This window comes from Peromyscus californicus, unplaced genomic scaffold (genome assembly GCF_007827085.1).
Source record: "Peromyscus californicus insignis strain IS unplaced genomic scaffold, ASM782708v3 Scaffold_1__1_contigs__length_55948999, whole genome shotgun sequence".
NCBI lineage: Eukaryota > Metazoa > Chordata > Mammalia > Rodentia > Cricetidae > Peromyscus > Peromyscus californicus.
The window spans coordinates 22,395,690-22,418,127 of record NW_026294492.1 but is presented as its reverse complement, the minus strand read 5'-3'; the positions used below and the strand labels follow the sequence as shown (position 1 = coordinate 22,418,127).

General features: G+C 47.8%; 1 protein-coding gene across 2 annotated transcripts in view; it reads left to right on the top strand.

The window, feature by feature from the left end:
• Positions 1 to 22,438, top strand: part of Alk (ALK receptor tyrosine kinase) — a 716,558-nt gene that overhangs the window by 594,618 nt on the left and 99,502 nt on the right. For both annotated transcript variants that reach the window (XM_052746220.1, XM_052746218.1), the window contains 2 exons: positions 6,080 to 6,211; positions 8,358 to 8,458. In XM_052746220.1, the coding sequence (XP_052602180.1) occupies positions 6,080 to 6,211; positions 8,358 to 8,458 (233 nt within the window). The remainder of the gene's footprint in view (positions 1 to 6,079; positions 6,212 to 8,357; positions 8,459 to 22,438) is intronic.

Sequence of the window (22,438 nt, the reverse complement as noted above, 5' to 3'; positions counted from 1 at the left end):
TTAGCTTACCAGTCACTGCTGTCTCTCCCCGTGAGAGAGACCTTCTCCTGTGTGACCTGTCTTTTTATTGCCTTTCTGTTCTACCTTCTCATTGGCTCTAAACCCAGCCACATGATTTCCTCATCACTGCCTGTCTACACAGACCTCCAGGTCTCTATGGTTTGTACTGGGATTAAAGGTTAGGGTCACCGCTTGGCTGTGTCCTTGACCAGACAGAGACTCTGCCTGCCATGTGATCGGATTAAGGGCATGTGCCACCACCGCCGGACTTCTGCTAAATGACTTGCTTTTAGCTCTGATCCCCAGGCAACTTTATTTATTAACATACAAATAAAATCACATTTCAGCACAAATAAAATATCACCATATTCCCATCTACTCATTGATTCATGGCCATTTGTATTATTTCCAACTTGACCCTACTGTAAATAATACTGCTATGAATATTCACATATCAATTTGGACACAGATAAGTGTTCAGGTTCTCTCTGTATACCCCTAGGATAGAATTCCTGGTTCACACAGTAACTCTACATGTAGCATATTGAGCAAGTGTCAAAATTTCTTTGAAAGTGGCTATACCATTTTATATGTCCACCAGTAATATACAGGTGTTCTGTTTCCTTTTCTCTTTGCTAACACTTGATATTATCTGTCTTTTTTTTTTTTTTTAATTTCAACCACCCTAGCAGGCAGGTATCAAATATGTGTAATGGTGGTAGTTTCCAGGTCTCACTTCCTGTCTGTGGGCAGATGGGTCTGGTTATCTTTTCAGTGCCAGCATCTCTCCTAGTTGCTGGCACGGGGTAAGTGCTCACTGAGTAGCAACCGAAATGAAGGGGTGAGTTGGGAAACTTGAGCACCATAAAGAAAAACCAACTGTTGTGGCCACGCTGATATCTGGGAGCAGCGGAGACTCCCCACCAATGATGACGCCACTTGAATGGTGTCTTCTCAGCAGCCGAGCTTTCCTTTTTTTGCCAGGGAAACCACACACTTACAGAGCACCTGTAGTGGGCTAGGAAAGATGCTAATGCCTAGAGCCAGGTAAATCACAAGCATTCAATCTGCAAAGCTGGGAAAGTCCGAAGCAGGCTCACAGAATGAAGCCATGAGTTGTCCCTTAGGTTGGGAAGATGGGAGGCAGTCATGCCTGGGATGTGGTGGGGTCCAGACCAGGGACTCTGATACACAGACCACAGACACCACTGACCTCTGAGGAATTGTGACAAGTCATCTGGACCCCATGGAAATTTAAAAGGGGCTATATCCATTCATTAAAATGAAGCAATAGACATCCATTTCTGGATTTCACAAAAAAAAAAAACTTTTTTTTTTTTAATGGAAAGACTAGAAGTAAAGTGTCCCAATGGTAATGAAATTGTGGTAGGTTTTAAATGTTTGGGATAGGGTCTTGTGTATCTGAAGCTGGTCTCCAACTTGCTATGTAGCCAAGGCCGGCACCACTATGCCCGGTTTTATGGGGGACTTCAGGCACGTTAAACAAGCATTCTGCCAAGGGAACTACATCCCCAGCCCCTGGGGTGTGTTTTCACATAAAACTCCATGGAGAGTTGTAGGGTGGCACTTTGCTTGCCTCCACACTCTTTGTTCCCAGTCTTTCTCAGAACTCTCACAGCAAAAGGCAGCCAGGCTTGCCCACAGTGCCCTGGGCAGCAGTCCATATGCACACGTCTAGTTATTTGTGCCCAAGGCATTTCCAGCGGTGCCTCTGAGCTCTGTAATTTTGCAAATGCCTTTTAAAAGTTTTTGGTTCCGCACTTCCCAGCTGGGACACAGGTTAGGCAGGCCATGCCCTGATTTACAATTGGGCAAACACAGGCAGAGAGGAGGTAATTGATTTGCTCGGGGGTCACACAGCACGTTGGGAACAAAGCTGTGGTTAGAGCGCAGAGACCTCAGGATCCAGCCTATTACTGTGGCTTGGGGCGTCTCCCCCTTCTCCACAGCTTGTCACCGTGGATTTCTGGAAGCAGCTCCCAGCTTCAGGACAGCCAGGCTTGGGTCCCAAGGTCAGGAGCATGGGGCCCAGTGGCCTTTTCAGCCATGTTTGAAAAGCTGCTCCGACCAGCTGTCAGAAGGACCACTCCACCCTAGAGAACTCCCCACGCCGGCTGCAGAAACCAGAAGCCAGTTGCTGGGAAGGAAGGCTCACTTCAAAAAAAAAGAATCAGTCCGATCTTTCCACCCGCTCTTGGCGCAGGTCTTAACAGATATCCTTTCTCTCGCTTATGGCCCTATTCTTTCTGGCACTTCTGCTGTTTTCCCTGTAACACCCTTGATGCTGGAAGCCATCACCATGATGGGAACAGCAGCCGACAGGAGCATCTGCTCCATGCCAGGTACTCTCTCCCAGGATGAACCTATTTCGCGGTCACAGGGAGCAGGATGCTAAAGCTATCATCCACGGTTGAACAGGGCTGCGGGCTCAGTCTGACTTCACGTTCTGGAACGCTGCAGGCCACACCCACCTGTGGCCTGAGTTTCAGCTTTGACTGTGCGGAGCACTGAACCTTGACATAGACGCTCCTTCAACGCAGGGGCTGAGAAGAACCAAAGAGGCCCAGGACACTACTACCACCACCTTACTGCGATGAAGCAGGGTTCTCAGTTTGCTTATTTGTGACATAATCCCCATCCGCATCCCTGCTTTCCAGATTAAAAAAACGTCACCATATCCAAGGGGAGCATCCCAGGTGTGTGGCCAGTGGAGAGCGTCTCCTAATGCCCCTGTGTGTCCTGACCAAGGGCCTCAATGACATGTGGCTCTCCTGAAAGGGGCCAGGAGTCCCTCCATCATTCCCTTCACCAACTCACTAGCTACGCAGGTAGATTACCTCCCCTCCCCCTCTGGGGACCCAACCATCTCATCTGTTTTGTGGGTATGCACTTCCTTCCAGGCAAAACCAGGTTTGTTTGTTGTTTTTTTTAAGTTTATTTCTTTATTGTAAAATAAAACATTTTGGTTGTAAAATACTTGGAAGATCCAGAAAAAAAAATGCACAGGAGGAAATACTATTGCCCATAATCCTCCCTCTCAGACATTCCAAGATAACCATAATATTTTGATGTATTTCTTCTAGCATTTTCCCCATGACTCCATATTTTCAAGGAAATGTATAACACTTATTTATCAAAAATGTTAACGGAGTTGTCACCAGGGGAAGAGAAAGAAGCGGTGTCATTTGGCCCTGCCATTTACACTTGGCAGCCTCCACAGCTGTGGCTGGGGTCGCGTCCCTGCGACTCTACCCATTTGTCTCCCTTAGAGTGGAATCAGGTGTCATAATTGCTAAATGTGGTGGAATTGATTGACCCCACACACACACACACACAACTCCATTTGCCATCCAGACGGTGAGAGGCCTGGCCACAGCCCAAGAAAGGGGGGCCCTGGAAGAGCAACATTTCTCCAATGAGAGGTAGCCGGGCATTCCCTGGAGAGCTTGCTCAAAGACAGATTCTAACCAGCGTCCGTACTTCTAAACTCACAGGCCACCGAGGGGTCCCTGGTCCCTGGAGCCCATTTCCAGTGACACGAAGCTAAGGATTAAACCTGTTTCCATTCCTTCCGCAAAGAGGTATTAAAGTCTTGCAGGGGGCCGTGTACTCAGCAGGTGCTGGGGCTGAGTGAGAAGAGGTAACAGTCGAAGGTGGAGATGATGCTCATAGACTCACCCTTCTGGGCCAGCCTCATTCTCAGCAATTGGCCTCAGCATCGATTTCCTGGCTTCAGGGGGTGTCCATCAGGGGGTGTCTCTGTTTTGACCCACACCTACACACCTCCCTCCAGAGTACCTTTCTTACAGAGCACATTGCCCCAATGTGCTTAAAAAGATGGACATCCTCTCCGCTTCCCTTCTTCCTTCAAGGTCTGACTGTCGCATAAACTAGCCATTGACCTGCCTTATTGTCTTGCCTGTCTCCTCTCCCTTTATTTAGAAATAATAATAATAATAATAATAATAATAATAATAATAATAATAAATAAGACCCTGCTCCTAGCAACTCTAGTAGGCCCTTCCTGAAAGATAGGGAGGACCTGTCCCTGCTCCTCACCCCAAGAGTAGTGATATCTGTTCATACCCCGCCCCCAATGACTTCCCCTGGTATGGGTGTAAATGGCAATGAGTAATACCACTGCCACCCTGTTTATAAGTTCTGCACAATGTTGTTTATAGGTGTTTCCACCCCCCCTTCCTTTATCTTACCCTAAAACCAACCCTATCAAATAGAAACTAATGCCCGCTCCCCCACCCCACCCTGCCGTGCCTCCCCACCCCACCCCCCCACCCCCACACACACACTTTGCAAATGATTGTCCCAACAGAACCCAACTGGAAGGAAAGGCTGGCTCTAGAGCCCTAGGTGTGCATACCACTGCTGCTGTGGTGCCAGTACCTGAAAGGGTTGGGGGCGGGTGGGGTATTCCAAGCCCTTGCTCTCCCCTGACTCCTCCCACCAGCCTGCCCGCTTCCTTGGGGAGCCTTGGCTTTTAAAGGACAGCCTATGAAGGACTCTCCTAAGAAGGTCACTGCTTAGACGCCAGTTGGTTTCTGTGCAAGAAGTGGATACGGGATCCCTTGAGGGTGGGAGTAAAAAATAAAACAGAAAGATCTCCTTAGCTTTTGGATTTTTAATCAGAAGAACACGCAGGGCTTGGGGGGAAATGATTTCTTCAGGGGGGTATAAATGGGAAGAGATTCTTCGAGTCGGTGACAGCCCGTTTTAATTTATAATTCTGCCTCTGTGTGAAATGCGCAGAGAATCGAGGAGGAAATGAGTAATAATTCACTAAGGTGCTGTCACAGCCAGGAAGCAGGAGGGCCCTCATCCACCGCGCTGCCAAGAAGGCTGAGCTAGAGGAAGGACATGGAGAGCGGTGGGTCTCTTAGAGAGCTCCTCTCCCCCAAGGAGGTAGAAACCCCCGCTGCTTCCTCATAGCTCGGCCTGGAGCTGCGGGGTAATGGAGGAATAGCCTAGTCTAGAACAGCCCACCAGCTCTCCTGATTGAGAACCTGCCCAGACCCATTCTCTAGGGAAGCTGGAGAAAGTGAGTTCTCTTCCCCCCACCCCCCCTTTCTGGGGAACCCTGGGAAATACATGGCACAGAAAGCTGATATAAAGGAAGGACCGTGGGCCCCCTGCTGCTGAACCTTTAGATGACATAGAGGCCACTATAACCTGGATTATTTAAGCAGGGTTGCCCAGGTGATGTTACAGGAATGAAATATTCCCCAAACATCAGCTGCTTAAACCGGCATTTCCAGCACCTGCCCAGTGAGCACTGGGGTGGGCGGGGCCTCAGCTCCGCAGGGACCCAGGCCAGCAGAGGCTCACTCAGGAACAAAAAAAAAAAACTCCCTAGTCACAACAGCAAAGGGAGGGATACAGAGACTGAAGAGTCACTCGAGGACTTTTTCCAGACTAGAGCCATGTGAGACACACCCAACGTCCCCTCATCTAACAAATTGTGCAGAACTCAGCATATGGCTTCACTTCACTGTCGTTTGTGCCGATGGGGGAGGGGGGGGACTTTGAAAGATTCAAACCAACCCCCCCCCAGTATTCTCTCTGCCACCACCACGTTGTGTCAGCTATTACAGATATATGTCACCTAGCTATACATTGTCCTATCTTGGACCATGTTCTCAGTGGACCAGCATTAAGAGTACAGAAATGAGAAACAGACAGCATGGGTTCTTGTCCCAGTGGGATGACTCTTGGCTGGATGGATTTGTTTAGCATTTCTGAGTCTCTGACTTACCATATACGAGACCAAGCTGTGGAATTGTTATTACCATTTCACTTTAAATGAAGGATCAGAGAATTACTAACCAATACACACACACAGACACACACACACACACACACACACACACACACACACACACACACACACACACACACTCACTCCACACCAGAAGGGGGGTGCTCTTCTCACTGGGTGGCCACCACGGATGAGGATAACTTGGTCATCCCTGGCTAATTTTCTTTGTGTTAGCATGGTTTGCCATTAGTATACTGGTAATGACAGTGCCCCACAATCTCTCCACAGGTCAACTTCCTGCTGGCTTTTACTGTGACTTCGAGGATGGCTTCTGTGGCTGGACCCAAGGACCACTTTCACTCCATATGCCCCGGTGGCAAGTGAGGACCCTAAAGAATGCCCATTTCCAGGACTACCAAGGTACCACCCTCTCTTCTCTTCTTCCTGGAGTCTACCCTAGTGTCTAGGTGGACAGATAAAAGATGTAGGATCCTGACCCAGCCCACGGAGGCATCTCCTCACATGCAGTATTCTGCTCAAAGCTTACCTGGGATGCTCACATACGATCTCCTCTTCATCTCTTCCTGAGCTCTAGAATTATTGAACATGTTCAAGCTCAACATCACCTTTTATTACTTAGATGTAGAACTTTGATGAGGGATTAGCTGCAAACCAGCAGCAGTAGTCCCAATAAAACCATTCTTTTATTCAACACTGAGGTCCAACAAGGGTCAGGCACATAATGCATTGGGAAAGAGAAAGCCATAGCTGCCTTTATGCTTGGAAAGACTGGCATAGGGAGGCCTTGTATTCGGTGCCTGGGCTGTGCCCTGGGAACCTCACTTGACAGCTGGGTTATTTCCTGTGGTCCGGGCTCCTCAGCCATCTCCTACTCCCACCAACTTCAGCTGACAATAACTAACTTCCCCGTTTGGGAGTCTCTCTCACTGTTATCCCTGCTCGGTGCCAGAAAGACATGACCACCTTCGGACCATCATCGGAGATGGCTGACACCAACTCAGAGACACCAGCTAGAGGGGTTTGAAACAGAGGGTTGGCAAGACCAGCATCGTTCCCCAAATCAGGCTGTGGAGAACCTGGGTCAGCCACCAGCTATGATTCCCAGTGACTATGGAGAGACAGGTTCAGGTGCCCCGCCTCTGGGAAGGATGGGACTGGGGGAGGGGCTCTGTCTCTGTCCTTCCTACTCTGTAGTTGGTCTCTCCAGGTGGAGCTCAAGACACCCTCACCCAGAACCCTTCCCTTCCCATGCAAACGTTATGCATCCTGTGGGTTATTTTAAGACGTGCTACCAGGAATGGAGGGTGTGTGAGAGGATGGTGTCCAGATCCATTGTGATGGCACCCAGAGACTATGTGGCTCTGAGGGGATTGGCTTTGGGCCAGGACACTTTCCCAGTGGCCCTGTTATACAGAAGGCTGAGTTACCGTAGCTAGAGCGGAGTTCCACAGAGGCCACTTACTGGATGGGAAGGACCCAGGGGCTCCCTATTCTTCTACGCTCCTTCATGTTATTACCACCTTGGCTCCTTATCAGCAGAAGGAACTGAGAAGAGCGGGACCCACAGCCAGACAAGTCCCTCATCTATGCTTCCACTCTGATAGCTCCCCCTGTGGCATGATAGCAAATGATTACCCAGTTGTGGTGGATACATCCAGTAATAAGGCTCCCACCACCTCTCCAGTAGTAGACCTCATGATAGTTCTAAATCCCAGGCCATTTGTCCTTGCTTGGCCCCAAGAAATATCTACCTTTCTATAAATGCTATTCATGGATCATGATATTTTCTGCACTTGTAAGTTCCCTACCCCACATGACTGATCTTTGTCCATCTGTCCAACCCCAACTCTTTGGTCTTGAGCTTTTTGGTATCTCTGGTCTGTACTGATAACTCTGTAATAACCCACATTCATTACTCTGTAGCAATTTGATATCAAACTTTACTCAGAGATGGAGGACAATAGAAATGAAGGACTAGAGACGTGTTATTTTCTTTCTGGACTCCTGAGAAGATGAGAGCTCCCATCTCCATAGCACTGACCATCTTCAAAATGCTCTGTAGTGCCTGGAGGGTTAAAGAGTTTTCTTCCTTCCACTATGATGATTGGCAGCTCATCATCTCCCAGATTGTCAGGCCAAGTGACACTGAAGAAAGACAAGAAATTAGTCTCCTTGGGAAGAGCACAGGCCACAGGATGACCTGGTGTCTGGAGCAGGGTGGAGAAAGTGAAGGTCATGAGACTATCAGAAGCCAAGTGCTGCCATGGCTACACATGGGTCAGGAGAGTCCAGCTTGCTTCCAGCTGCTCCTGGGTTGAAGTCAATGACCTTGAGAATGTAGACATGTAGTAGTAGTCAAGTACAGCGCTGGGACCTCCTAGGCAGTTTGGAATGAAGGACTTAGCATGAGCCAGGGTCCTTATCCACTGTAGGCAAGAAACCAGCATCCTCAAAGATGCTCTCATTCAGAGCCCTGCATGATCCCCTCACTGCACCCCTCAGTGCACAGTGCTAATCCGTCTGTGACTTTCTTCCTCCCTCCCAGGCCATGCCCTATTGCTCAGCACCACTGACGTCCCCACTTCTGAAAGTGCAACCGTGACCAGTGCTACATTCCCTGCACCAATGAAGAACTCTCCATGTGAGGCAAGTGTCTGGATTCCTCTAGGTCCCTGACTTCTCCTCCCATCCCTCGGTCACTTCCAGGTGATTCAAAACAGATTAAGAAAGTAGCGCCTGGATAGCTGGGAAGACAGGAGAACTGTTTTCGCCATGTTTTATGCACATTCCACCCACCCACACGGTGAAGACCCACCAGCAGAGAGTCTCACCTTAAATGTCCATCCACACGTAGCTGCACCACACTTTTTACAGCAGGACCTTGATTTAAGCAAACCCAGGAAAATATTTCTCATAATAGGCACAACAGGGAAGAGTAATAGGATTTACAAGTCTTTCTTTAAAAATCTTGCTTCAAAATACCAAGTTATTTTAATACATTTTGAACACTGGAAAGCACCCCCCAAAAATTTATTTACATAATTTCACCAAGACATCAATGGCATTCTGTAAGGTACAACAAAGCCACTACCCAAGTGATTCCTGAAGCTGTTGTCTCTTGAGTGTGAGGCCTTGAGGTCTGATGGCATGTTCTTTATCTTATGGGTCATAGTCTCCAGGGGCCAAGAAATTCACCTAATACTCCCCCGTACCCACAACAGCACAGTGTACTCTCTCCATCAAGGACCAGAACCTCAGACAGGTTCCACGTTGACTTACTGTACCATTTGTCTGGGCAACTCACTGACCTCTTGGGCATCAGTTTCCTTACCTGGAGAGTGGAGATGTTATGATCTTTATCTAGGCTAGCTCACATAGATGAGGATTGAACAGCTTAACACATGCAAGAGGCTTGGGGGACCAGGGAGCAAAGAGGGTGCTATAGTCAGAGTGTTACCACAGTGCCTAGCAACCTGTGTAAACACAAGGAACCTGGGCTAAGAAGGAGGTTTCTGCCAGACATGAGCCGCAGAAGACAGGCCATACCTGGGGATGTTTGCACACCCCACGGCTCCTACACCTTCATCTTGCACACAACAGAAAGCCAACCCAGAGCTTAGATTCAGCCAATCCTCTTTTTGTAGAAGTCTACAGAAGAAACTGCTGTCTGATTTAGTCTTAGCTACACACCCTCTAGGAAAGGTGTTTGCTCTCATGTTGTCGACATTCTAAAACTAACCAGGTTGCATCTCTTTCAAGTGGTTAAAAAAAAAAAATCCCAGGAAGGAAGACTCTAGGCAGCAGAAGAAGTACACAAGACTCCCTTTGCTAAGGGCCCAAATTCAAACCCTCCAGGAGCCTTGACAAACAAAAACTCAATCATTAAACAAAGAACAAAAGAGGGATACAATGATTTTTTAATCAAATGAATGGTTAAATTAAAGCAGAGACACCCCACACACACACCTCCCCTTAGCAAGCAAATGCATGTGTTTGTAGCTGCCGGACTTCACAACTATGCATGGGACCCATCTTTCTTACCCTCTCTGTCCATGCCATCTTCTCATCTGGCTTTGGGTATCTCTCAACCACCTTAACTTCTTTTTGAAAGAAGTCTGGGCAGAAATAAATAGACCCATTAAAAATAAATTGTATTGGAGAAACGGTGGTACCTGGTGCAGATGGTGGAATTACACCGTCACTGTTGATATGCCTCAGAGCAGGTACGTAGAGGGGAAGGCTTCTTGGGAGGAAACCTGACTGAAGACAGATGGTTGGCCCACCTGAGAGGACAGGAGGCTCCTAAGGAGCATTTGGTCTTTAAATTTATTCTTCGCTGGGTTTAATATGAGCCTAATTTCAGAGGAAGAAATGTCAAAGCAAAGCGCTATTTTCCTAATACTCTGTCACTTCTGTGATAACCTTTGAGTTGATCAATAGCTGAGGCAGGTTTCCCTGACTTTCTTTTTCCTCCAGTTGGATTTGCTCTAGGCTGTTTCTGTTATTTCCTGCCCTTTTCCGGCACTTGGCTGAGCAGGCACCATGGAAGGAAAGGAGTGGGTCCCCACCCCCACATTCACATTATTCATGTTTGTGTATGTTTATACGGCCATGACTTCACAGTCCATCATAGTGTGAGCCACATGGATCATCTATGGTTGATAATCAGTGTTAAGAGCAATGCGTTGTTGTTGTTGTTGTTGTTGTTGTTGTTGGGTGGGGTGGTGACTGGGGGATGACAAATAACCAAAAAAGAAATGTGTGTGTCCAGGTTTATAATCTCTGTCGCTCACTCCACCCCATCCTCAATGCGGAAGGTAGGAAGTGGACTTCTTTCTTCCAGGGAAACGGAGCTCCAATAGCAGGGGCAACAGTGAATGTTAGATTGCTGTGCAAGACCATGAGATTGACTCAGGTCTTTGAACCTCACAACTCCTAAAAAGGCTTCCCTAGATTAAGAGGTCTAAGTGTGGGCTGGAGAGATGGCTCAGTGGTTGGGAACATTGGCTGCTCTTCCAGAAGACCCAGGTTCGGTTCCCAGCACCCACATGGTAGCTCACAGCTCTTTGTCATTGTAGTTCCGGGGGATCTGACACCCTCACACAGACGGACATGCCATATATTCAGGCGAAACACCAATGCACACAAAATAAAAAAAATAAAGAGGGCTAAATGCTAGATAGAGGTATGGGGGATGTCTCCGATGAGGGACAGATCCGTAGGGACTGATAGGCTGGTTGATCTGGACTTCAGGACTGATGCCTAGTGTAGAGTACCTTCTCTACAGACAGCCCACATCCATCAGTAGATTCCCACAGAGCTGTAATTCTGCATCTTCATCTCCATCCTTGATGATGTGGTGCTGACACTGAATCTTGCAGTTTTGTTTTGTTTTTGTTTTTGTTTGTTTGTTTGTTGTTGTTGTTGTTGTTTTGGTTGCTGATGTGCCTGCCAATGACGAACAAAATCCATCCTGACTGCATGCAGAGCCTCCCCCAATACCTTCCACCCCAAGGAGGGTAATACATCTGGCCATTTAGTAACACGAGTCAGAAAAGAAGTTAGAAATGGTGGAGCAGACACAGAGGTGGAGGAGGCAGCAGGGCTGGAAGAGCATATTGAACCAGGTCAGATACCCGCCAACAGTGAAGACGTGGCCAGCATGGGCCTTGTGCCAATCCAACTTCTAGAGCTTTCTGGAAGCCTCCCAGCTCCCATGCCCTCCCTCTGGCTACCTGCAGCCACCACGGCCACCTCTCTTGCCCAGCCACTCCTGTAGACACCACTTCCTCCTGCTCTTTGCACAGCTGCACATAAAGCATGAATATTTAAAGACCCCCGCCTGGCCCAGCCACGAACAAGAGAGAGTGTTGTGGCTTTTTTTCGGTTCCCCTTCCTTCTCTGCCACGAGCTATTCTCTGCAGGAAACGAGGGAGCCACTTACAATATATTCTGATTTTTATTTTATTTTTATTTTTATTATTTCACCGAGCTCCAGTTCAAATAATTAAAGTTGCCACGGGGGAGGGAAGCCTTGCCGTGGCTTTCATGCGCTGGCATGCTGTCAGGCCTGCTCCAGTCTGGCTTGGCTTTGAGACATTCCGGTGGGGCGTCTAGCATTGTAGGGGCTGCTAACGGAGAGGAGGACAGGAGAGGGGCAGGGGCTGTCCCGCCCCTCCCCCGCCTTTCACACATCCGGGAAGTCTGACTATCTCAACAAGCCCTATGCGGTTTGAAATTCTGTTTTATTGGAATAGCCTGCCTGTGACTAGAATATTTTAAGCCACGTTCTCAGGCCAGAAGAAGGCCCGGGGCGGGAAGAGAGTAGGTTTCACTCATTCCTTTCCACCCTCAAACATGGGAGCCGTTTTTCCTTTATGGGCTGCAGGAATATGAAAGACCCTGGAAGATGGATGTGATGCACCAGATTTTTTTTTTTTTTTTTTGGCAGGGTCACTTCCCGACCACTGGTTTTCTGATCTCATCAGAACTGCCGTTCTGTCCTTACATCCATGTACATGTGATCATGTGTGTACATGCATATACACAGTGATATCCTGGAACACATCCAGACTTTCCACCATGAGATCAGCCCAAGGCATGAAAAAAAAAATTAATAAGAATAACTTTAACTCACTACTAGGGCAGCTGAGCTCAGGCAGAAGGTCAACTGTGGGGTTCTGCCATGTCTGCGTGAGCTCTCTGCCCTAGAGGAAAGGAACCGCACATCCTGTGTTGTTTATACTAGCAAATGTGGGAGAGAAGACTGGCATGAGGAATTCCCTTGGCCATCCTTCAAGCCCTGCCTACACCCCACTGAGAAAAGATAGCCTGTGGTGACAGTCCCATAGAAGCTGTGGGACTCTCCCATCAATTGCTCTCTGGTTTAGATTTTTAAAGACTTTTCTGGCGACCATACATGGAGCAATAGCCCTTCCCTCACCTGCGTCTCAGGATGAGAATCAGCAGTGTTGACTGGACTCATTCAAAGCTGCCCCCATGTCCTCCTGAGCAGGCAGGCAAGGAAACGCGGGGATTCTCTTGATGCCCAAGTTTTCAGTTAATGACAAAATCTATGGAAAGGCAAGGAAAAAAAAAAGAGGATAGCAAGAATAAAAAGGCTTGAAGTCAGGGGAGAACCTAAAACAGTGGAGCTCTGCTTCGGCAGTCCCTGCCCAAACAGGGTAGGGCCAGGGCAATGTGCAGGAAGAGCCAAGGACTGATAAAGCCCACTTCGGAGAGCAGATTCTATACACATCCATGTCAGGGTCTTTCTCCACCCATGGTCTAGGTTAGGTACATGCCGGGTTGCCCTAGAGAGGAGAAAGCCTATCTTGGCAAGGCAGGAAAGAAATACCACAGCTCCAAAGGAACAAATATAAGTTAAGACCAAAGCCAGACCTCCTGACTCTGAGGGTCATGCTCCTCTCTCATGCCGCCCTGTGGGACAGATGACCCCTTCTTAGCTTAGAGGAAGCTGATATGAGCCACCATATGCCTGGCATCCCACTTGCCTATTCAGAGCTCCACCATCCACCAGAGAGGGATTCTCACTTGTGGAGACAGAAGGAATACCACTCCATTTGTAACCGGGACATCACGGCTCCTTCATGGGATTCATATGCTATTTGTTCCTTGTATGTACCCTGTTCTTAGCCTTATGTGTCTAGCCAGTGCCGGCTGATGGGAAGGAGAACAGAGGCTGCAAGGCCTCCTGGACTTGGTCCTGAATGAGGTGGTCATTTCCAGAGCCAGTACAGCTCCCACAGAGAGGAAAGCTCAGCCCTCCTTCCTCCTCTGCTTACCCATTCTCCCCTGCATTGTATTTAAGAGCTGATCAGTGAAGTATAAGCCAGTGCAGCAGGGTTGACCTGAGCCCAGCCTCTGCTCTAGTGTGGCCAAGCAGGGCAGCACAAACACGCTATGGTCAAGGGAGAACTCCTCTTGGTAAGCAATTAGGGACTAGCACCATCTAGAAGGGACTCTGGGGTAACATCCTTCCCTCCCCGCAAGCACAGGTCCTTTCAGTCTGGTATTAGAGGACCAAGATACCCATCAGGCAGAGCTCCTGTGAGTATCCAGCCCCATCTCATCTGATGCTCAGAAGTCTCTACAGTGGCAGTTGCATCTCTGTGATGCAGTTCTTCATCTCAGGAAGAAGCCATTCCACTGCCAGGCTTCAATCTTTGCCTCAATTGGGAGCAAACCCACTGGTCCAGTCAGGGGTTGTTTTTGCACTCACTTTGATGCTTTCTGCCTATGCAGTATCTTTGGGGAAAACCATTTGGAAAATACCTTCCTGCTGCCCTGGGACCAGGGATCAGGAGCTCATGCTGGATATATGGCATCCATCTGGATTGTCCATTCTCTATCCAGGAGAACATGATTTGGAGTTCAGCAGGAAGCATAAGGCCTCTCTGGCTCCTACAGGGGGATGCAGTCATCTGGAATAAGTCAGAGCAGCATGGAAGCTTCGTGTAGCTGCCTCTGCCTTCCCCATAGCCCCACAGTCATACTCTCTCCTGTGCCCAGAGGAATCCAGCTAGGTATGGGTGGAGCGGCACCCCAGGGATGGAGACACTAATCTCAGGCAGCCTTCACTGGTGCCTGGGCAAATGCTTCTTTGCTTTAGGGAGGTGGGAGAGGAACCTAAAGTGGTGCTGGAGGCACTTTCCAAATGGCTTTTCTGAAGACCCATGGTGTGTGTCTAGGATACAGAGCCGTCCTTTAGGTTCCCAATAGCAACTATCCCATACAACGCTAAGGGCATTGCTACAGTAAGAGTAATGAATCCACTGTACATTGGGGAGAGCAGAGCTGCTCCCTCTGCCTTACCCTGGCCCTGGGAAGGAATGAATGTTCTCTGTTCTATAGATGAGGAAGAAGGATGGGGCTATGGGCTTGACCGCTTAGACCACAGACGTCTAGTGGGAGTGTGGAGCCAGTGAGCAGCAGAACAGGGATGCTGTGGTTTGGAGAGTCAATGGTCTTGAGCCAGCGAGCATTGACTCTAACCCTACTTGGGGGCCAACCTCGCAGAAGACCACCCAAGACTCTCTGGAGTGCTTGTTTCATAGGAAAGTTGAGAGAAATTTGCTTTCAGTGTGAAGGGTTCCAGTCTTTGGGTTTCTGTGCATCACTCATCTGCATTACCCTAAAAGCAAGTCAAACATCTTAATTAGAGCCTTCAGAGACCCTCATTCTTTGCACCTTAAAAGAAAGAAACCCTCCCTCAGCCAGGGCCAGGGGAAGGGACTCTTAGCGTATGTAAAGTTAACTCAGAATGTGTTTCTACAGCATTGGTCCCCTGGTGCTCAGCATTTTACTTCATCACCTCATTATCAGGACAGTCTGGTGAAGATGTGTAAACCCCCATTTGCGGATGCAGAAACTGGGGCTTAAAGAGTTGAATGTCTTGCCCAAGGTCAATCTGCTGCCAAGTGGCCTAAACCAGATCGGTCCAAAGCCAAATCTCTAAACACTCCAAGGTCGTTGACGTCAACGGAGGTCATGTGAGTTGAAATCCCATTGCTACCTCACCGAGGACCCATCTGACCTCCACAAAGTCACACCTCCAAATTGGGGATAAAAATACCTGTTTTACTTGTTGTGTGAGACTGTTGCTACCATCAGATAGAAACTCGAAAACTAGCCGGGCGGTGGTGGCGCACGCCTTTAATTCCAGCACTCGGGAGGCAGAGCCAGGTGGATCTCTGTGAGTTCGAGGCCAGCCTGGTCTCCAAAGCGAGTTCCAGGAAAGGCGCAAAGCTACACAGAGAAACCCTGTCTCGAAAAACCAAAAAAAAAAAAAAAAAAAAAAAAGAAAGAAACTCGAAAACTCTGGAATCTTCACAATCCTTAATGAATGGCAGCAGTTATTGCTCTTAGCCCTCTTCTTGTGCTCAGGTGCAAGAAAAATCACTGCGGAAACACATTGTGTGTTCTCCTCGTCTCGGGCAATCCGCAATGTGTAGGCAGGTTGCAAGAATTGTGTTACTAGCAATAGTGTCAGGAGAGCATGCTGAATAAACCCACTTTATCAATAATTAATTAATTAATTAATGGCACAGCCCCTCAAGGAGAGAGGCTATCGAAAAGGCCTTTTTGTGTGTCTCAGAGATCCAACAAATAAGGGCCTATTGAGACTTGTGAGCCAAAGTAATTCTTACCTCAGCACATAGAGCTAAGAAACTGGAGAGTAGCATTCTGTCACCCCCCTCGTTGTGATGTGGTGAGCTCTGCCAGGATACACGCTAATTGGCTGAAGTAATCAACAGCCATTACAATTACATTCGGACAGAATTAATCTAATACCTTTGAGCCATCCAAACTTAATCTCTCCCCGCGTTACATGATGAAATTGAGGCATAGGAAGAATTACTGTCCAAGGCCCAGGAGTGTGGGTGAAAATTTCCTTGGCCCATATCAGACTTGGGTCCAATTCAAAAGCAGTGTCAATCACAGATGTTCATAGTTCCCAATGGTGAATCTGATCTCCATGTGGCCCATCTCCAGAGGACCAGTCTGGTCGAACACACAGTCTCCCTAACTGCCTAGAGGATACATGCCTGGAGGATTCTGGGTCCGTAGACATGCACACACTTCCTGAAGCCCACAGTCTTCCCAGTAGCTGTCCATGAAGGTTGTTGAAACGTTATCTATACTCAACCCTGCTCCCTAGAGGAGGTTTACAAATCCATCCCCTGGCATTGTCTCTAACATTCACAGGGAAACTGAGGCATGGAGGAGGCTGTTGGCCAGAAATCACACCATTGTGTTCTTGAAGAAAAGATTGTCTTCTTTCTCTAAGAATGGAAAGAGAATTCTCTAAAGAATCTAGGAGGGAGAAAAGTCCAAATCTTCAATACGACTCTTTCATTGCACCCTATTCTGTGTGTGCATGTCCATTTGTGTATTATACCGCTAACGTGGATTTCCTACCTGCCCTTTCTAATGCAGGAGAATGAACCTAACATTTACCAAATATCTTTGCTAAGCCGGGCAAGGGGCTCACAGATCTGATTAAACCCCTGCAAGAAGAGTGCCACTGACTGACCCCACCCTCAAAGACACTGAGGCTCTGAGATGGTCTGTGATAAGTAAAAGACAGACCACTGTTTCTGATCCAGAGTCCCTGCTCTGCCACCTCCTCCCTCACAGTTCCTAGCTCTCGAGGGTCCCTCACAAAGCCCACAGCTCAGCTGAGAGCATTGACCCTTCCTGAGGTGGGTAAAGATAACTTTAGTTCCTACTTTACCATCGGAGGAGTCTTTCTAAGTATAGCATTTCTAAGTATAGCATTTGTTTTTTCTGATTATGAAGGTTTTCTGTGCTCAGTTTAGAGCATTAGGAAAACACAATGGAGTATGAATAAGGCAAATGAAATTGCCCACAATTGGTACACTTCCTTCCATATGAGGAAACAAAGACCTGCACACAGAGACCATCAAAGGGCTATATAAATTTGGGAGCTTCTCTCTTTGCTTATTCTTGATGCTAATATAGCAATATTGTTCCTCAGAAGCTTGATTCTAATAGTTGTATACCATAAGTTAATTTTATAGTTTTTGTCCTAGTTATCAAACTTTGTAGATGTTCACTCAAAAAAAAAAAAAAGAAAAAAAAGAATTAAAAATCCAAAAAGAAAAGCAAATATCGCCAGGCAGCAGTGGTGCACACCTTTAATCCCAGCACTTGGGAGGGAGAGGCAGGCGGATCTCTGTGAATTCGAGGCCAGCCTGGTCTACAGAGTGAGATCCAGGACAGCCGAGCTACACAGAGAAATCCTGTCTCAAAAAGAAAGGAAGGAAGGAAAGAAGGGAGGGAGGGAGGGAGGGAGGGAGGGAGGGAGGGAGGAAGGGAGGAAGGAAGGAAGGAAGGAAGGAAGGAAGGAAGGAAGGAAGGAAGGAAGGAAGGAAAGAAAAAGCAAATATCTGTGACTTCATAGCCTTACCACCCAGGGATCCCAGGTTATTGTTTTTTATGAGCAATCTACATGTTTTTACAAAGTGACATATGAATGTCCCTGGCTGGGGTGGTCCCTGACAATGTTTTCAGAAAGATTCCAGACATCCAACATTTCTTAAGAGTCTATAATTGCAAGTGCTTGCCGACATTATATCTTATTTGCCTGCTATCAAAAAAAAAAAAATCTGCATCTGGCCAGCCTCTTGCTGTTTTGGGTTGATTTTTCATTAGGCTATTTATAGCTAGAGAGTTGGTGTTTATTTTCTCCAGGTGAATTAGAAGATGGAGAACAGAAAACATTGGATTTTTGCCGTGAGTCAATATTCTCGGCTCCAGTTAATGAGATGCCACACTGAAATCAAGGAACTCTTAAAATGATAAGTTCAGACCCAGAATCGCTTCTGGTACCTTAGGTCAGAGAAGAGCCTTGAGCACCGTGTTAAGCTGCTTTCCTCACTGCTGCGACAGAAAAGAAATGTTAAGGGAGGGAGAATTTATTATAGCCTGCAGTGTTAGGGTGAGAAAGGTGTGGAGACATTCGTAATGATAGGAGGGGCTTTTGTCGTTGACAGTGGCGGGTGGTGCGGGGTGCGGGGTGGGGGGATGGGATGAGGCATCTTGCTCATATCTCTGTGGCTCAGGGAGAAGCCCAGGCCAGAGGTAGAACCAACCTGGGACCCCCAAGGCCAGCCTCTACTGTCCTGCCTCTGCCAGCTACACCCTACGTCTAGAAGGTTCTCTAGCTTCCCAGACAGCGCCACCATCCGGAGCCCTGGAGTTCAGACACACGAGCCTGTGGGAGACAGTTCACACTCAAACCCCACAGCCTGCACCCAGTGCAGTTGCGGGATGCCCCTGATAACCGCTCCAAGCTTGGTCAGCTAGACTCTGTCACGTGACCTCTGATGCCAGAAACGTCTGGGATACCCATTCACGCACCCGTCAAGCTTGTCTTTGCCCGTCTTGGTCTAGTCAGATGTGTTCCCCTCTACTTTTGTGGAGTATCCATCCTTGATTTTGGCTCTAATAGTAGGCACTCCCACTGCCCTTCGGTAATTTGAAAAACTATAAAAAAAAAAATCCCCTCCCCAAGTATTTCCTACATTTGCGGGGGAGGGGGGAGGGTGCTGCAGACAGCCTGAACAATATTTGCTGCCATTGAATCTTTCAGCCTAAATTATACGCCAATTTTTTTTTCTTATGAGTTCAAGAGATTGTTCTGAAACAGACACGGGGTATGCATAGCAAACTCGGGGCGCATTCTAGACATAAAATTGCAGTAATTACCTCTGGAGGAGGAAAGGGCCATAGAGAAATAATAGCATTAGGCCTAGCCACAATGCTGCGCCTGTTTTACATACAGGACTTTAATTAATAAAATGACAAACACTGGTACCACATAATTGGAAAGTCTATCGGGCCCCACCGAGAGGCAGGGGGAAAAAGGCCCTTGTGAAAGGGCCAGCTGGAGCCAGGAGATATAATTGCTGGTGGCATGGGCCTAGTGGTGTCTCTATCACTTGTCTCACTCGCTGTCTGCATGCAAAAGAGTGTATTAGTCAGAAGCTGCCACTTATAACCTCCATCTATTAGGAAACATCCAGAAGGATTAAAATACTGCATTGTTACAGGCTTAAGCAAGTGTTATTTTTTTATATAAATTTATATTTGTGTGAGATTCTGCATGCTTGTGTAAATACATACACATATATACCACTAATTGGCTGGCAGGGACAATGGTAACTCATGGCTTAAAATCCACTATCTTCCTAATTCCTCCAATCTGAGAGTCCTCAGATAAGATCTTGTTGAAATATGGATTCCAGTTCAGCTGAGGCAGGTTAGGATGGGAGCGCCCCTCCCCACCACCCCCACCCCCCACCCTGTATTTGTAGAAAGTTCCCAGGGGACGCCAACATCGCTGATCCCAGGACCATGATTCATGAAGCGAGGATCTGAACCTCTCCAGAGTAAGCCCCTAACACTTTAAGGATTGCTGTGACATGCTACATGCATGTGCAGCATTGTGTGGTAGAAAGGACACAGACAGGAAGTGTGGAGTCCTAATTGGTAGCTTCCCTGTTTAGTGTCCATAGGTGACTGACTTCATCTCTCTATACCACCCCAGATTCCTCTTCTGGAAAACCAGTGCATGGTAGCAAAACTTCTGTTGCTATGGCAAATAACCTGAGAAAAACAATATAAAGGACAGAGGATTCTTTTTGGCTCAGCATGTCAGTGGTCTAGTCTGTGAGCTGGCACTATTTCATGTTCATCTATGGCAAGATGTAAACAGCATGGAGGAAGGGTATGGAAGACAGCTGCTCACTCTGTGGCTGCCAGGAAGCAAAGAGGAGAAACTGGAAGGGTCTAGGACACGACACACCTTTCAAGGCACACCCCCAGTGACCCACTTTCCAACCAGGCCCCGCCTCCTCCTTCCTCTCATCTCCCAATGATGCCATCACAATGAATAATCCATTCATGAAGTCAACGCTCCTATTAAATCGCCCCCAGAGGTTATGTCTACTACCTGAGAACCAAGCCTTCCATCCACGAGCTTGCTGTGCGGGGTGGGAACATTTCACATTCAAACCACGACAGGCTATAATAATACCTCCGTCAGTGGGGCCTATAGGGATAAAAATAAGACAACATGCCGGGCGGTGGTGGTGCACGCCTTTAATCCCAGCACTCGGGAGGCAGAGCCAGGCGGATCTCTGTGAGTTCAAGGCCAGCCTGGTCTCCAAAGCGAGTTCCAGGAAAGGCGCAAAGCTACACAGAGAAACCCTGTCTCGAAAAACCAAAAAAAAAAAAAAAAAATAAGACAACATGTGGGAAAGTGCATTCAAAGTCAATTAGAAAATGACTGCACACCCCACAGGCCACCCAGATAGGAACAAGTATTAAGATTGAATTCCGAGAGTGGTTTGTGCCTGCCATGGGCACTGGGAATTTGCCGTCAAGACCAAGCTGGGTACAGTTGGCTTGGAGAATCTACATCAAGTGACATGCAAGGGGCTTTTTGGAGCTGGATAAGGGAAATGAAGATCATTAGGAAGAACTAGATTTAAAATTCTAGTGGTTTTAGACACAGCAACTAAATGGGATCCTCGGTAGTCTTGATGTAAGTCCTCCATTTCTTAGCAATGAGAAGTTGGTGGGCTGAGAAGATGACTCCGTTGATAGAGTATTTATTTGTCTTACATACCTGAGGACCTGAGTCTGATCCTCAGAACCCCCTGTGTGGTGGCCTGCACTTGTTATCCCCGCCGGGAGGTTTGGAGACAGGCAGAGATCCCTGCAGGTCACTGGCTAGCCAGTGAATTCCAGACCAGAGAGAGGAGAGGCTGTCGCAAAACAAAACAAAAGGGAAAAAATAAAAAGCAAAGACTGCACCTAGTAAACAACACGAGAGGCTGCACGCTCGCCCCCACATGCACCCCCGCGTGTGCACACATGTGCACCTGTACCAATGCACAAACATACGTACACACGTGCACAAAAATGAAAATGGTAAAAACCTTGGTCTGCAGGTCCAAGAGGAGAAAATTCTGGCTTGGGTTAGTTCTCCTTGACCTCAGCCCTGGGAACTCTCACTGCCTGAGATGTCCTCAGTCTTGCTTGGAGTGCCATGCAGCATGGGAAGGGTGTGTTCTCCCTGTATCCCAGTCACCTCACGCTGCCTTGGTAACTGGGGACACATTTCAAGCCATTTCTTGGTGATGGAGAATTGCTTCTAACTCCAAGTCCAAGATGAAAATGGACCCCCTCGCTGAGAGAGCGAGGCGGCTTCCTGCATTAACTGAGTAATTCCCTCTCCACAGCGGTCTCACTTCAGAATCACCCCCAAGGGACTTTAAAGCCGACTGCTACCCAGCACCTTCCAAAATTTCTTAACTGAGACTCTCTGTGGAGACCCACAGAGGTTTCCTAGTGAGGATTTACTCAGGGTCCAAGAATCTGAGCTTGCTTTAACCATTAGGGCTGTATAAGGGGAAAATTGGACCACAGGCATGGCTACCAGGTGTTTGAAAGGGTCTACACTTGGCTGTGTGGTGTGCTTTGATCTAGTAAGGGGAGGTCTTTTGCCCTGCCCCTTAGCATTGTTATAAAAGTCCTTTTGAATAAGCAGAAAAGGCCATTGGGTATTGACCCAGGTCCTCCCGAAGCTATTCTGTGTTTCTGTCTTTCTCCTCTTCGCTATCTTTCTATCTAATATTTTCTTATCCCTCTCTCCTCCTCATAAGAACCCCTGAAAAGGCAGGAGCTGGCCTCCCACAGCTCTCTGCAGTGGAGCCCAGACACCGACAGTTTGGAAAACTCCATAGCTGTTTCTACTTTGCAGCCCGGGTTGAAAAACCACTGATCTCATGTGCGGTTCATGGCATCACATTCGCTCTCTCACTCAGTCTCCATAACAACCTTTGAAGCTAGGCAGGGAAGGTACAGCTCCGATCACAAGCAAGTAGGGGCTCAGAGGAGGTGAGTGAGAAGCTTGAGGTCGCACAGTTAATGTGCCTCAGACTCTTAGTTCATCCACAGTCCTCACACCAGGAAACTAGAGCAGTTTGAATAGCCCCGAGAGAGTCAGGGCTGACGCAAAGGGCAGTTGCTTCCAGTGCATTCTGGAAAGGTAGTAAATGAGTCATGGAGACT